This window comes from Carassius gibelio, chromosome B6, assembly GCF_023724105.1.
Source record: "Carassius gibelio isolate Cgi1373 ecotype wild population from Czech Republic chromosome B6, carGib1.2-hapl.c, whole genome shotgun sequence".
Taxonomy (NCBI): Eukaryota; Metazoa; Chordata; class Actinopteri; order Cypriniformes; family Cyprinidae; genus Carassius; species Carassius gibelio.
Genome location: NC_068401.1, coordinates 16,626,929 through 16,643,522, shown reverse-complemented (window position 1 = coordinate 16,643,522; position 16,594 = coordinate 16,626,929). Strand labels below are relative to the sequence as shown.

Below are 16,594 nucleotides of genomic sequence, written 5' to 3'. Positions count from 1 at the left end.
ATTAAGATTACCAAATGCTTTGGAAATATTTTTCACTGTTTGTTTATGTTAAGTAATGTGGTTAACTAATTTTAACAAATAGGACCTTTTTGTCAAGTGTTAACAAATTCTCTATCATTTTACAATTTTACAAATGTCCTTCATTTTTTTTAAGAAAAACAATTTAATTCAACGGGTTTGCCAAAGATCACGAATGCATGCAAAACAAAGGAAATCAAAGAATTAGAGCAGAGCTTCACGTTCAGGACTAGATTTCGTCGCATCTTCCTCCCCGTCTGTGCAGATGCTTTGAGTAGGCCTGGTTCTGAGGCATACATATGCATGAGAAGTGAAAAATGACATGAAGCCTCTGAGTACATCTTCATTGACACTCAAAAGCAGCATATCAATGTTTTCAAGACAGCAAGAAGCTCCAAAACAAAGTTTTCTATCTTGCAAGGGTGCTGTCTCATTAGTGGCAAATCACGACTCTGACATTTACACTGTAAGCAGTGGTAAAGCATTTCCATTTCCTTTAGAACGGAGTGGAACATTTCAGTCAGACAACATAAGTCTGTTTGTTCGGGAAAACAAGCCAGGAGAGGAAGCAGAATAAAAAAAAAAAATGAAAATGCAAATCAAAAGTAAACAAATATATCCTGCAAAAACAAACAGACACAAACATGCATCTGTGCCTGAGTTTAACTCACAAACAACCATATAAAGGATGTTGCGTTTTCCTTTGCTTATGTTTTAAACTAAACTAAGCATATCTGACAAAAATGCAATTGCAAATGGAGAACATCAGAACCAATGCTTGCATGTGTATTTTGGACCACCTTGATGGCTACTTCTTTTATAGCAGTTAATTATTGAAAGTATTCAAAGCAGTGCGCACATATCCCAATGTAACTAGAACAGGTGCTCAGCCAAAAAGAATCCAAATGAAAGAAATAAAAACAGTTTTATCTGCTCTCATGTATTTTTAATATAATACGACCCAAACAATGCCTTTGTCAAGAAGTGCAAACAACAACACGACCTTGCTTGAGATGAAACTTTGAAATTGCAATAAATTAATTATTGATTGAAAGTGGATTATTAATTAGTTAATCCCACAATCAAGTTAGTAAATGTCAGTTTGGACCCAAAAGCCAGTTTTTGGTCCAAAAAAGAGGTTAGTGTCTAAGAAAAGGCCAGTCTAAAATCAGGTCAGCATGCTCTTTGCCTTGAATCAGATCAGTTGGCAATAAAAGACTGATATTGCTATCGCTAAAACATTTAACAGATAAGACACACACTACAGAATATCTGATTTACTACTATATCTTTAGAAATTATTAAAATTTCAGCTACACTATTAAGATTTCAACCGTTATTTCATGTTGAGTCATGACAGATTTCAATATCTTAAATTACTTCACATTGGGAAAATGCTGATTTACTTTAAATGTAAGAGAAGGAATTAATGCAGATGAGGTGTTTCAGATATAGAATCTAAATTTCATTTTCTATTTTTTTTTGTCCCCTGACTCTAGATAGTTCTGAGGGTTCTGGATCCACATATTGAGATGAATGTAGGTCTTTTGGATGGTAGGCTACTTGGTGTAGATGACATTGAGACCACTTAGATTAGATTATGATTGAGGTCATATTCTTTATGGTAGGTGTTTTTAGTTGTACAGCGGGGTGAGGTGAAGCATCCCACACGGAGCATTTGCAGGGGCTTACAAAATAATATTTTGTAAAAAATTTACAGTAATCAACCTAAGTTCATTAAAATGTCATTGCCTAACAGAATGGGAATACATTGAAATATAAATAAATAATAATCAGAAATTCATAAACTGTTTGAATGTATTAAATATGTCTTTAAAAATGTTCCTTGTTCATGTTATTAATGCATTTGAATATTTTAGCTTTGACACAATACTCAACACTTTTTATTTCATTTGATTAATACTTGTATTGTAATCTAATAAATAGTTAATAACATTTATGCCATTTTTTAAATCAGTACAGTTTGTGTGGAGTAACTCAAACTTTTAAATGGGCTCTTAGGGATTCTTGAAAATGCTGCTATGGATTAAGAGCCACAAAAGATATTTTCCAAAGCTTATAAGTTAAGAAGAGTGTGAGTTTGCCTCTTACTAATTTAGTAATATATAATGTTAATGTATAAGCATTATCATGATTATTTATTCTGATAATTATTCACTTTTTATTTTATATAGGCTAGCTAGCAATAATTTTATAATAATTGACCTAATGTTTATAAAATACATTGTATATTAATAAATATTATTGTTGAAATGTTATTATTGTTATAACAACAACAACAACACCAATAATAATAATAATAATAATAATAATAATAATAATAATAATAATAATAATAATAATAATAATAATAATAATAATAATAATAATAATATTTTTGAAAGTAAACTCAAGTGTAACGGCTGCGGAAGTGGGCTTCATCCTCTCTTATGTCTTGATAAATGTAAATCGCAGCCTCCTACTACTGGCCCCTCCCACGGACATACACACAGACAACACAGAAAGCGGGAGAGGCATTTAAAACTTTTTGAGATCTGTCACAGGCTTTGTCATCCCGAAAACCTTGGCGTTTGTCGCACGATTAATTACCACACTGACGGAAGACTTTGCTCCGGTCCTTTATTTTATCAGCCGAAGGAAACGTTACACCGTGAACTTCCTAAGAAAGTTCCCTTCAGCGTTACTGAGGATTCGCTGGTATGTCACTTTGTTTCTGTCTTTGTTTTTGTCTTTAATACTTCGCGTGTAAATGGTCTTAGAATTGTAAGGCCAGTTTAGGGTTCTTGTAAGAAATGTAGTTTTATAGCGTGTTTACAGTCGCATGCACACTTCAGAGACGCGCATGCACGTTTCACAGCACGTTGAGTCTTGCGACGTGACAAAACTAGAACGCATCCATTATGATCAATGAAGCTGATGTCTGCAATGCAAAGTGACGTTCGTCAAGTGCGTGTACAGATATAAAGCCTATTAAAATACATAAGTGACTGTACGATGTTCATGTTCGTTTTTTAATTAATTTAATTTTTGAATTAAAGAGTTAAGAGTATGCAAGATGTGTGCAGATGTTGTGATTTGGTCATGAGCTGTGAAACTTGAGGTAGGCTGACAGCTGAACTACAATGTGTTATCCTGCAGAAAAACATTAACATGAAGCCCGACTCTTTTCTTTTAGGATGAGTGGACTGCTCTGCACAGGAATTCAATTTAATCAAATTAATGTACATAGTTCACATAACAGTGGAGGTACAGTCATGACATGAACCTTTCAGTGCTTGTAAAGACAAAGCCTCTTCCATTTACTAGTTCCAGGTATTGTGAAATTCTCAAACAGGCCAGTAAGTATTAGATATTGCACCTTTGGGAATAGTCTTGTCTAATAAAATCTAAAGTTCAAGAGACTGCTTTGAAACAGAAAATACTCTTAACTAGGAAGTCTTGTGTCATTGAGTGATCATTTGGCTTTGTGCATTCTTTAGATAAGTTTGTTCAGTGGGATTAACAGCAGAGAATTTCATGTTAATTCTGTTAATTGTCTTCAGTGGATGTACAGTTCTAGACCTGTGGTTGTTATCTGGTGGACTGGACCCTAAAATGTGTTGTAAGTCTGTTCTGATAAGGTCACAGACATCAAGGAGGGAAAGCAATGCAAATAATCAAATATCCCCCAAATATTCCCATATCTATTGTTGTTGGCGGCTAATGCTGTGCAACAAATGAAATTCTAGAATGTTTCGGTACAAATCCATTTGTTATTTGATTGAAGAAGTTAAATTAGACAGGTGCCAGCATTACCAGGACCTAAAACTATAAATCAATCAGTAAATTAAACGTTTCAGTGTTGGATTTTAAGGACATTTCTGTTTCCTTGTGTATGATAACCCAACACAGTGCCAAAACTGTTTTTCATGTGCAAAATAAAATCAGTCCTAAAGCAAAATCACAGGTTTAGACTGCAAAAAAAACGAAAAAACATTCTATCTTCTCAGTTTGTTAGAGTGGCTTAATATAATAATTAATATAACCTAATCCTTAACTTATTCATGTGATGTTTACAAGTTACACATTTATAAAAGTAATGTGTTTAGTTGAGAGACTGTAAGTCTCTTTGGTTGATCTCCTCAGGGGGATTTGTTCTGGGTCCCGGTCAGGCTTTTCATGTCTGTCAGACATTAGATGATCCCTGCAAGTGTCTTATGTGAGAAAACGAGGGTTACTGGGCAATGAATTCCATGGGAAAAGCTAGTTTGAGCTCTTAAAAGTACTTTTACCTAAAGTGACTTCTCATAGAGTGATTATTGTTGTGGAGATAAGGTGATGAGTGAAGGTGGTTTCACGAGAACAACAGACTTGTGACTGTTATCTGATTCAAGACCCCTGTGACATGTTGATTCAGGTCCTCAGGGTTAGAGATCACTCATTCTCAGCTTATTACTTTCGTAAAAAGATAGAGGGAGACAGAGGAAGTTCAGTGCTTTTTGGAGGGAACTAAATTCACTGTTCAAAGCAGGTAAGATTAACACAAGATAATGTATTTTAATGAATTTCACTACCCTTTTCATCTTCTTTTCAGTCTTTATCATATTGGAGTTCTGTGCGTAGTAGTCAGTCACTGATGATTCATAACTAGAGGTGCATGAGTAAAAATTGGATGTTGATGCAAGTGTATGTGCGTTACTTTGCATGCTCTGATGTGACTCACAAATAAAGGGTCACACACACAGATGTGCAGATGTTCCACTCAAGTGTGTGTTTGTGTGTGTGTGTGCGATGTGGTCTTAGCGGCGGCCCTGAGGTGAGATTTAGTGTGTGTCTGTGTGCATGTTGTGTGAATGAACATGTCTGGTGCTAAAGATGCGAAATTGGCCCAGTGCGTAGAGTAGATTGATCAGTCTGTGTCACTGTTGGAGGTTGTGGTTTTGTTTGAGTGCAGCTGGCCACTTCATGTCCCCAGTGTGTCACTGTTTGACACGTGGCGACGCTCGCAGCCAATACAGAGAGGATCCATTTGGGCCAACGAGCAGATCTTCCATTATAAACATGTCAGAGAGGCCCCCGTCACCATTCAGTTACGCAAACGGGAAACCACACTCTGTTTAGACTGAATGACTCAATCCAAATAAGATTCATTAGCAGTCAAAAGGGCCCATGTTGGACTCCACTGTGGTTTTCAGTAGGGCTGTGCTAAAAATCGAATGAAATTCGCATCTTGCCAGTAAAGCCGCTCCTGTGATAAGTAGTAAATCACATGCTTTCAGATGGAGCAGCATTTACTACACAGAGCCGTAGTTCACTGCCAAGCTACACAAAATCGTGTTCAAAACCGCATGCGATTCATTGCCGATTATGAACATGATTTTGTGTAGCTTGTCAGAGAATTATGGCACTGTGTAGTAAATGCCGCGCCATCTGAAACAGGGTTGCCAGGTTTCCACAACAAATCCCACCCAATTGCTACTCAAAACCTGCCCAATCGTGTCTCAAGAGGGGTTCTTTGGTTAAAAATTGCATTCCGGGGGGTTAAATTCAAATTTTTCGGTGGGGTTCCTCCAGTAAATTTCTCATTCCAGGGGCTGAATATGACGTAATGGGGACACTTCAACCAGCGGACATGAAAAACAACCCGCGGCTACAGTGTTAAAGTAGCCCAATTCCACGAGAATACCACAGACTTGGCAACACTGATCTGAAAGCACGTGCTGGTGATTTACTACTAATCACAGTAGCGGCTTTACTGATGAGATGCATGAAAATCTAATTTGATTGTTTGCACAGCAATAGTTTTCAGTAGGCCTTTACTACCAGAGTGGCCCTAGATAATGTGCTCTACAGGTACCCACATTTTCATAAGTACTCATGCCATGTTTCTTGGCTGGAACAATGTAGGCTGGAGTGAGTTGTGTTTTATTTATACATGGCTAGAAATAGTTGTGGTGTGTTATTCCCTAGAGGTCATGCTGTATTTGGTCTGTCCTCTCATGCTGCGATGGTTTCAGAAGGACACGGTCAAACATACCCTAAAGACTCCATGGAATAAAAAAAATCGGAGTTTTATGACTTTTTGTCCATGTCTGTTAGCTTTGATGTCGTCTCTCTTAAAAATAAAAGTTGGCAGGGACCTTTAACATCCATGGAACTTTTCCATTGCACAAAAGAGTGGTGTGCGATAATATTGTAATTGTTGTTTTAATGATACGCAAGCTTGCATTATTGAGTATGCCACTCATTTTGCAAAAAATATAAATGAAACACATTTTGATAGCCCAAGAGACTGTATGCTTGATGAAGCCTATAAGAATGCATTTAAAATGCTCCGTTAATTCGAGTTATGAAAGTTAAAACATGATATTAACTTAATGCAACATTTCTGCATCTCAGAGCAACACTGCGGTGTTTTATTCCTGAATGAATCTGTTTTTGAACAAATCGGTTGAATTCATGATTTAATAAACCGTTTGTAAAGACAGCAACTAGCTTTGTTTCTAAATTAATCAGCCCTTTTAAATGAATCATTAGCATTTCACGTTGTTCGTTTCTAAACCCTGGATTAACATTCTTTTTTTTATATTTATGGTGTTAGTGTCATTGATTGGATGAATTTGAAGGTCTTATGGTTTGGAATTAAGTGATGGTAATTAATGACAGAATTTTTATTTTTTTGGTGCCCCTTTAAAAGCACCTAAATATGACGTACACTTTTAGGGTTCTGTTTGTAATCTTCTAGCCATAACTTTAACGCAATGGAGGAATAACACCATAAAAGGGTTCTAACCCTGATCCCGAGCTGGGTATCAGAAGATCAGGTAAAAAGCAGTTCTAACCCTGTTTCTAAATTAATAAAGTGTGAAGCATATACCTTTATCTAGGGATAAAAAAGGGGGTTCAGAGTGATGACAACCTAGGGTTAAGATCAGTGTGAAAAGTGGAATTATTTTTTCTCGCTGCAAAAACTCTGAAAACTTTACTTTTAAAATTGTACAATGAGCATTTTTTGCTAATAACAAACTATGGTAAAACAAGAAATCATATGAGTTTGTAATTATATAAGCATAACATAATTTTTTATTTTTGGATTAAACTGGCAGATCTATTGGCAGCTTAAAGAAAAAAGGAGAAGCCCTGTCTCGTACAAACTTAGTGTTTCAGTAGGAAATATGTAAATGCAGGAAAGAACATTGCGTTCATCTATGGGCTCTTTAAAGGACAACTTTTGACATTGGAGGGATTGGTTTAGGAACAGTTTGCCAAGTTGATCTCAACACTGGAATGCGTATTCTGTAAATCCTTACAGTATATAATTTTACACAAGAAACCTAATGTGATAAACACAGATTCTGACCTGCTTGTGAATGATCTGTATCTTTCATTAAGTCCGTTTCTCATTTTGAACTGAATGTGGATGGTTTTATAGTTTTAAGGCACACTTCTTCCTCCAGAGTGAAGTGCCTCTTTGAGTTCAGAGCGAGGCTGCGCATTAAACCATATGGTGTTCGCCATTCCACCTACACAGTCATAGTGTGGAGTAGCTACTTATTATGTTCAGTCTGAGGCCTGCTGCCTTGAATTTGCTAATGACATTTCCAGACTGTTTCTGAATGTTATTGTACTATATCTTTCTGCAGAGGAATAGAGGGAGAGACACAATCTTTCAGCAGAAGTCATATGAGGTGATCAGTGTATATTTTATAACTGACTGAGCTAAACAGAGTTGCCCATGGTTTTAGTTTAGGGTCCACTATTGGTCCATGTTTGGTCGACATGCTTAGAAATTTCAGATATTATTCTCAGCTATTCGAGAGGGTGATATTCACTACAGTCAAATAATTAATTGAAAAATTAAATGCAGTGTACTGTAAGATAACACCAGTTGGCCTGTTTTAATTTAGCATTTTGTTTTGCCTTAACTAGGCCTGCAGATTTTTTTCATTAAAAGCTATGATTTATTTTCTTTTTGTTTGGTTTATTATATTTATTTATTTATACGTTTTTTTTTTTGCCTCAACTATTTGCTCTTATTTTGTTTTGTTAAATTATTTTAGTTTTTTTGCTCAATCCAGGCCATCAGAAAAAATTTTATTTATTATTTTTTAAAGCTCTATTTACTTTTATCCCAACCAGGGGCCTGTTTCATAAAACAAGTTTACCAGATAAGCCAGGCATATTTCAAGTCTGACGTATTTTGGACCAAATCAACAGACAGTAAGTCAGACTAACTGAAATAAACCTGTTCTTTTTTTGGTAAACTTGATTTACGAAACAGGCCCCAGGTATCAGAAAAAAAAATCAAGTACGTATATTTGTTTTGTTTTGATTGTTGTTTTCCTTTGGTTCACCCTTTGATAACATCCTCTTAAATCTGAGGATTCCAAAATGCTTCTGCTCTTGGTGTGAGAATAGCAAAAGAGGGGGACACCAAATCAAAAGCGGAGGGCACTGGCTTGGGACCCCTGTGCTGGAAGTGCAGTATTTGTTGAGATTCTCCAAAATGATTTCCCAGCCTCAGCAGCTGCCCGTACGTGAATGGCTCTTTGTTCCGGCAGCTGTTTGCAGAGAGAGAGAGAGAGAGAGAGAGAGAAAGAGAGAGAGAGAGAGAGAGAGAGAGAGAGAGAGAGAGAGAGAGAGAGAGAGAGAGAGAAAGAGAGAGAGTGCATTCTCTCCTCATCTCACTGAGAGAAAATTAGAAAAAGACAGAAAGATAGTAGAAAGCAAGAAGCAGAGAGAAAGCTAGAGATAGTTTCAGATGCTGATGAAGTTGTGGCTTTCGTTACTGCTCTCTTGGGGACACCCCCAGTGGAGCATGTGGTTGTTTTTAACCACTGATAAATGTTCTGATTGACATTTGAGGTTTTAATCCACCTGTGCCACTGTGCAATTTTGTGTAAGTTTTACACATATTGATTCTCCACAATACTCTGGGGTAACTGCTAAACCCATTGCCTGGTTTTGCCTCAGTAAATTAGTGTGACAAACCTGTGATGCTGTTTGAGAGTGCTATTAGCCTGCATGTGTACATGTATCTACGCACACGGTGTGGGAAGGTGCTACTTTCGTAATATGTAATCTTTACAAGCTAATGAAAAAAAAAAAACATCAGAGAGGCAGCAATGACGAGTTGAGTTTTGCAACAGTCACAAACTGGAGTCTTGCACACTCTGAACACTAAATTCTTAGAAATATGAAAACATTTTTTGGACTTATAATAATAAACTGTCTGAAAATAATAGAAAATTGCTTTTAAGATCAGTATTGCTGACGTTTGGACCTACAATCACCCTTATTTACTTAAAAAACATTGAAAGTGTATTATAGGGTTGGGACGGTGGCCATGGAAAACTTCATTTTCACTTTTCAAAAAGTTCACTTTGTCAAAATGGAATTAAACGAACTGAATCGAGTCTGACGTGACATTTCAGAGGCTCTGAGCAGACGTAAATGTTTGAATGTCAGTGTAGAAAAGTTTGAAAGGTTTTTATGTAATGACTCAATATCTGTCATGATGCAGATGGTATGTTTATTATTGCATCATTTTCTCAGGTAGTGGACTAAGTGAAACTTAATGTGGATAATGCATGCTGTATTTAAACTCTACTGGTGTGGCATATGTTGGCTTTAGCACATCCTCTGGTGAACTTTGATTGGCCGCTTCCGCTCTCAAATTCAGTTGTGGTTGTGTTTATTAGCTGTCGTCTGTTAAAGTATTAACAGCAAACTGCAGTTGTCTAACCTGACTGTTATCTTCACTATGCACTATGCATATTGAAAAGTGGCAGTTCACAGTATTTTCTTGATACTGTGAATTCTTTATGCATGAATTGAGTTATTATGAAACAAGCGTACAGTATTCAGAGTGTGATCAGGTTGTAAGTTAGTTCAAGTTCACTTGTTTATTTCTATTATTTATTACATGTGAGCTGTCATTTTTAAAGGAAGTCTCTTATGCTCACCAAATCTGTATTTATTAAATCAAAAGTTTTTCTTCAGTTATTTAAAATAACTTTTTTCTTTGAAATATTTTCAAATGGCAAAGCTGTCTCTTCTGATACTGCAGTGGTTGTTGGATGACCTGTCTCTTTTTCTCTTTATTCCCACCATTCACTCAATGCTTAATTAGTGGGTTGAGATTAACAAGTGCTGCCTCCTCAACCAGAGCCCTGCTGTCTCTTCCCATCTGAGCCCACAGGATGTGACATTAAGACCCTAATCCCCCGCTGCTTTGTCACTGACTGACATCTTTCTCTCTCTAGTTCTACAGAGCTAGACGTGACCGTTCAAGAAGACACCCTGCTGCTACTTTTTCTGCCACGTCTGACTTCAGGAAAGCGTTCTGTTCCAGCCATGTGGCTCACGGCACACATCCGCCCCTCCACCATCCTGTTTTTGACCCTCAGCAGCTTGGCCTCTGCAGGTAAGCGCTGTTGTCCTTGTAACCCATCATCTCTCTCCTGGGATTTTGGAATGAGAGGTCAAGAGTGAGTGAATGTAGCATGACGTTACCTTATGAAGATGAAGGAAAGACTGGGAATTTATGAGGGGTGTTTTAACCAGCCTTTCAAAAGTGCCTCATGATGAAGTGAATACCAGTGCTCAAGCACACTTGGGAGATTTTGATGGTTTAAAGTGTGTGTTTTATGTAAAGTGTAAATTTCTGATCACCAAGCAGTGCTAAACGCACCCCATCTGCCTTTGTTTAAACAAATAGGTAGTCTCCAAACTCATGTCATAGGTAAAGCGAAAAGCTGACATATTAAACCACTCAGTGTAACAACAGTGTTTGGAACAGTGCATAGGGATGTGATTGTAGTTATTCACATAGCTAACTATAAACTACATTTTGATATAATAGACTGTGTCTGTTTTACGTCGTTTTTTTGTTTTAGTAATAGTTTCTGTTAGCTTTACTCAAATATGGCATCTAAATTTTGTAATAGAAACAAATTTCGTTTGTTAAAAAGCTAAAAAATAACACCATAAATCAAAATGTAACAAAAACTCCATGGAAAACTATCCTGGATTGCTTGTGAAGACCTTAGCTCTCGAAATGACATCATAATAAGCACACGTAATACGATTCTGTAAGTCCTTTATGCTTTAGCTTTTCATTTTTATTATGGTTAGGTATGTTTTACAAAGTTGTGAAGTCACTTGTGCATTTGTATGATTTTGTATTATTGCAAGTTCTCATTCAAAGATTATGTTGTGTATATATACTACAGTTCATAAATTATGGGGGTCAGTATTTTTTTTAAATGTTTTTGGAAGAAAACTCTTGTGCTATAGGATGTGGTATTTGAGTCAGTTACCATCATAATGTGCTTTTTTCATTTCATCTTTCATCTAAATGTTTTCATCAGTAACTTTGATGACGAAATTCACACTAAACAATATTTGACTTGATTTAGAAAACGAGGCATGTTCTTTGCAGAGACTCTTCCAAGGGTGTGTTCTCGATAAGCTTTGCTCAATGCTCATTGTCTTGACAGAGTGAGGCAGTGTTGCCTGTTTTGTCAGGCAATCACAATTTGCCCCTTGTGTTCGGAATTTCCCCGGTTCCTCCCAGCATGAGTCTTCTAGATCTGGCTGTCAGAGAGCAAAGGCCGGGGGGATTTGCATTAAGAAAGTGCTGACAGCCTCAATCTCTCAGCCTGAAACACCAGTGCCGCACGTCAGCTATGCCTCCTCTAACCCGACTCAGGCAGCTCTATCTGTGTGATTGATCAGGTCTTGTTGGCTCAGTCTCTTCAGAAGAGCGATGATTTGTTCCCCTCTGGCACAACAGCCTGACAGATAGTTGCATGACAAGAAAAAAGGGAAAGTAAACAAATGGCAGCATAAAAAAAAACATAAGGAACAGGCAAAATGATGACAGTCATCAAGTCTGGGTTCTTGGGATGGATTATTTCTTATAAATTATTTATTCATTTAAATAAATCACAATTAAAGGGTTAGTTCACCCAAATATGAAAATTAGGCTGCGTTATACACGCCCGAGGCATCCTTGGTGTATATGACTTTCATCTTTCATTTCAATTCAAGTTTATTTATATAGCACTTTTTTACAACTTTACTGAAAATTAAGTTTCTACAATATTTCTATTTCATCTTTTAGTTAAATCCAGTCAGATTTATATAAAAAAATGTCTTTTATCTCTCAAGTTCTATCATTGCAGTCAGCGGGCGTTGCATTGCTTCAGTCCAAAAGAAGTTAAATAAAAAGCGCCCTTCCATTAAAAAAAAAGTATCTTACACAGCGAGAGCCTAGCAACCACCCAGAATATCCTAGAAACCAACTAGCAACACTTTAGCAAACATCTAGAACATCTAACGGACCAAATTTACGTTTTTAAACAAGACTTTTAAGTCAAGCCAGCATACATTTGTCTTTCAAACTTTTTAATCTAGTTATTACAGTTTGTTTTAGTTTTTTTTCACCTTCTTACATTTTCAAAATTTTGCCTATTTTTTTCAAAACTTTACACACAACCCAAGAATTGCACACACAAAATGCAAAATGCCTCGCATCTCTTGCAAAATCAAGCACTGCATTCAAAACAGCACAAACGCATCTCAAAAGCAAACATTTGCAAACACCTTAATACTATAATATTAATTGTGCATTTATTGTGTTACATATAGAATTGTGTGTTGTGATTCGCAAAAAGTGTTTTATGAAATTGAAAACTGAGTCAAATGCTGAGAATAAGTACAGTTAAATGTACATATAGAATGGTGAAATTTTCATTTAATGTACTGATACTGTATTGTAATTAGATCATGATTGTTTCAGCTCTCTCTCCTCTCTCTGTTGTTAGGATGCAGAGATTCTAATTAGGGTGTCATCAGTTTTGCCACCTAATATGTAACTTGCTGTTAAACTTTTTGAGGAATGTGTCTTTGTTTTGAAAACTGAATCAATGGTTTGTGGGAAAAAGTGTTATATATGACAACTAAAATCAGTTATATATTAACAGTCGAGCAAACTGCAATACGACTTGATTCTTACCTAACTTTGCTATTAGTTTCCGTGAAGTTGCTTAAATTATGACTATATTATTATGTAATTATTTGTCCCATTTCTGTCTAAATAATTTAGCTTTTTTTGTACTTTACCAAGTTTTATGTGATTATTATTTATTATGTATAATTTATTATTAATATAAATGATAAATTAATAAATAGGGTACAACATAAAATAGTCCTATAATCTATTAAATAATCAGTCTAATAATGCCTAAAAATTTAATAATTATGTCTACTAAACTCTGATAATGTATGGAATATATAAACAGACTACCCAAATTTTAATAAAACAATAGGCCTATACCTTTAGAAGCATGGATGTTTATGTAAATTATGAAAATTCTGTCATAATTTACCCAGGTTTTTCTAAACATGCATAAAGTTCTTTCTTCTATTGAACGCAAAACAAGATGCTTTAAAGAATGTGTGTAACTAAGCAGCTGCTGGTCCTCAGTAACTACCATAGTAGCGAAAAATGGTATCAGAGTCTTACCCACATTCTTCAGAGTATCTTCTTTTATGCTTAACAGAAGAAATACATTTTTACAGGTTTGTAACAACTTGTGGGTGTGTAAACAATGACTACATTTTCCTTTTTTTGGGCAAGCTTTTCTGCAAACTTCGCGTTCATCATTAGTTACTGGACAGATCCATTGTTAACTTTCCCATTCAACACTGCATCTGGAGAGCCTTGTGTTCAACGGGCAGATGTGAGCTCTAGAGGTTTTAAACCGTGCAGGTTTACTGCATGCTGTGGTTGTGTGAAAGGGCTTTAACAGTGCACGTTCTGGAGATTCCTTCACTATGGAAACAAAAAATTTATTTCATTATAATTGCGATTAGTATTATAAACAGTGCACAATGCCTATTTGTTGATTCAACTATGTGTTGGCATTTGTAAAATACAGGACAAATTGCGTCCCGTATTGATTTAATATGGGACGCATTATTTTACCTTTAAATATGGGACGATTCCATATTTTAAGGGACTGGTGGTAGCCCTAATCTGAATGGTATTAGACTTCTCTGAGGACTTCTGAGTTAGCTGAAAAGAAGTAATTATCTGATTTACGATGTACACAAAGCTGAACTGCACTCACAAATGCTGCTTTATGAGGCATTACAGGCAAGATGAAATAGAAATGAAATCAACCATTTGGACCAATCATCGGAGATTAGTGACAAACAACGGAGGGGTTTGGAAAAATGAATCATTGAGTGAATCGTTTGGGAGTCGTTGAGCAAATAAGGTAAAACAAATGCATATTATAAGACAATGAAAGTGATTTTTGACCTCGCTTGCATGTCAGCCTTTTGTTTGTGGACTCCCAAAACCAATATATAAACCTTTCATAACCCACATTCTTATTCCTTGCTGAAAAGCAAAATGTTATTGATAACCCATAATAGGGGCACATTTTTCATCCAAAAATTAAAATCGTCATAAATTACTCAACCTCGTGTTGTTCCAAACCCGTAAGACCTTTGTTCATCTTCGATGGAGAATCTGAGAGCTCTTCGATTTAATAAAAAAAAATCTTAATTTGTGTTCCGAAGATAAACAAAGGAATTATGGGTGAACATGAGGGTGTGTAATTAATGACAATTTACATTTTTGGGTGAACTAACCCTTTAACATGGCTATAACAAGTGACCGCACATGAGCCTTCATTAGGGTTTGATATGGTTATATATGGTTTTAAGAGCTGCTTTTTGAATAATGTTTATTAAAAAGTAGTAACACGTAACACTAACAGAAAGTGAGATTGGGCTGCTCACAGTGGAACGGTATCTGTTAGTGATGGTGAAGCAGGAGGACAATGGCCACTGTATCAGTACGTCCCTTGAGTTTAGTGTAGTTTTGCCTGAAAACATTCCCACCTACCGCTTCCTTTAGCGCTCTTGAGCAAGCATTGTTGCTTTGCACTTTATATTTGTACTTTCTCAGACATTTTGGCACATTTACCTCGAGGGCATTTATTGAGGCTCTTCCTTTAAAGTTTATTTTGTAGTATTGTTGACGAAGCTGTCCCAAACCCTTGTCTACGGTGATGTTGATTTTGATAAATCGGAGTCTAAACAAACTTCATGAGTGCCAGATCTTGGCATGCTCAATATTTGTCTTGAACTCAATCTTTTTCCTTTTGTTTTAGAGCATAACGGCCTGCCTCAGAGACTTCCTGAAGTCTCTTGTTTTCTTAAAACTAGGACATTATCTAATCTGCCGCATCAAAGTGTCTGCAGCCCTGAGCCCTTTCCACATGGACTTCAGATCACTGCCAGTCACAACCTGTGTTCAGCTCTAGTCATCTGATTATAAAGATGACAGAGGTGTGATATATGAACATGTCTTTTGAGACCTTGTCACCAAAATGTCTCTTCTTCAATGCTGTGTGTCCTGTGACAGTGGAGAAATGTGTAATCTATATGACGAAACAGGAAGAAGATATGTCTCAGTGCGTCCCAGGATGGTTCTAACTCATGTGACAAGACTCATGCAGCAAGCTAAGACCAGAAATAGTTCCACATTGTCATTAATATACATACTTGACAACTTGGACCACAAATAAATAGACTGATATAAATTTTGCCAACCAGTTTATTCCTGCCTGAAAAGCAAAATGTTATTGATAGTGTAAAAAACATCAACTTTGAAGCACATGCTGATTGATGGACTAGCATTACTCAACATTACTCACTACCTTCCAGCAACACTACATTCAAAGAAGGTAAAATAGTAAAAAAAACTTTATAATAGTTCATTTTAATGGAACCGAAAAATTCTTAACAATACCCAACCATACTTAGACAGATCCGTATACTGTAATAAATGTTGCATTTTGATATTTTCAACCTTTGAATTAAGTTGACAGTAAGTAATAAACATTATTGAGCATTGAGTAGTTGAGTTTTGTGCATTTTTCCTTACCACTATTTTTTAATAGTTGTTTAATGGTTTTAATGGAACAGGAATCGGAACCGGAAAATTTCTAACAATTCCTAACCCTATCGAACACAAAATTTTTATTAAAATCAGAGGATGACCACAAGTTATGTGACTTATATAACTTTTTGTTATTGTGTATGTTGTTATTTTATTATAATTTTTTTGGGAGCTTTACAGCCTGGTCCCCATCCACTTTAATTGTATGGAATAGAGCAGCTTGAACATTTACTTAAATATCTCTGTTAGTCTCCCATCGAAGAAAAAGTATACATATGTAAAATGTTGAATATATGATGCTTGAATTTTCTTTTTTTGGATTAGCTTTCTTTTTTAAAAAGTGTTTTTAAATAAGCTGTTCTTCATTTTCTCTTTCTCATTCTCTCTTTTCATCCCTTCATTTGTCAGACATTCCCTTCTAAGCACTTTTTGTACGTCTGAGTTGCCTTTTTTTGGCGTCTCATTTTGCCAAGCTGCTGTAGATTCCTAGTAACAGCCTGTTATTATGGGATGGCACGGCTGTTGGAAGCCCTCAGGTTTCACTGGTTTGGTGGAGAAAGGAGCAGAAATCCTTCCAGAAATTAATTTGCAGCA

General features: G+C 36.1%; 1 protein-coding gene across 1 annotated transcript in view; it reads left to right on the top strand.

Annotated features, from left to right (window-relative positions):
- The first annotated feature begins 2,502 nt into the window (after window positions 1–2,502).
- LOC127959399 (transforming growth factor beta receptor type 3) overlaps window positions 2,503–16,594 on the top strand; it is a 97,549-nt gene continuing 83,457 nt past the window's right edge. The window contains exons 1-2 of the mRNA XM_052558564.1: window positions 2,503–2,736; window positions 10,284–10,444. Of these exons, the coding sequence (XP_052414524.1) occupies window positions 10,375–10,444 (70 nt within the window). The 5' untranslated portion in view covers window positions 2,503–2,736; window positions 10,284–10,374. The remainder of the gene's footprint in view (window positions 2,737–10,283; window positions 10,445–16,594) is intronic.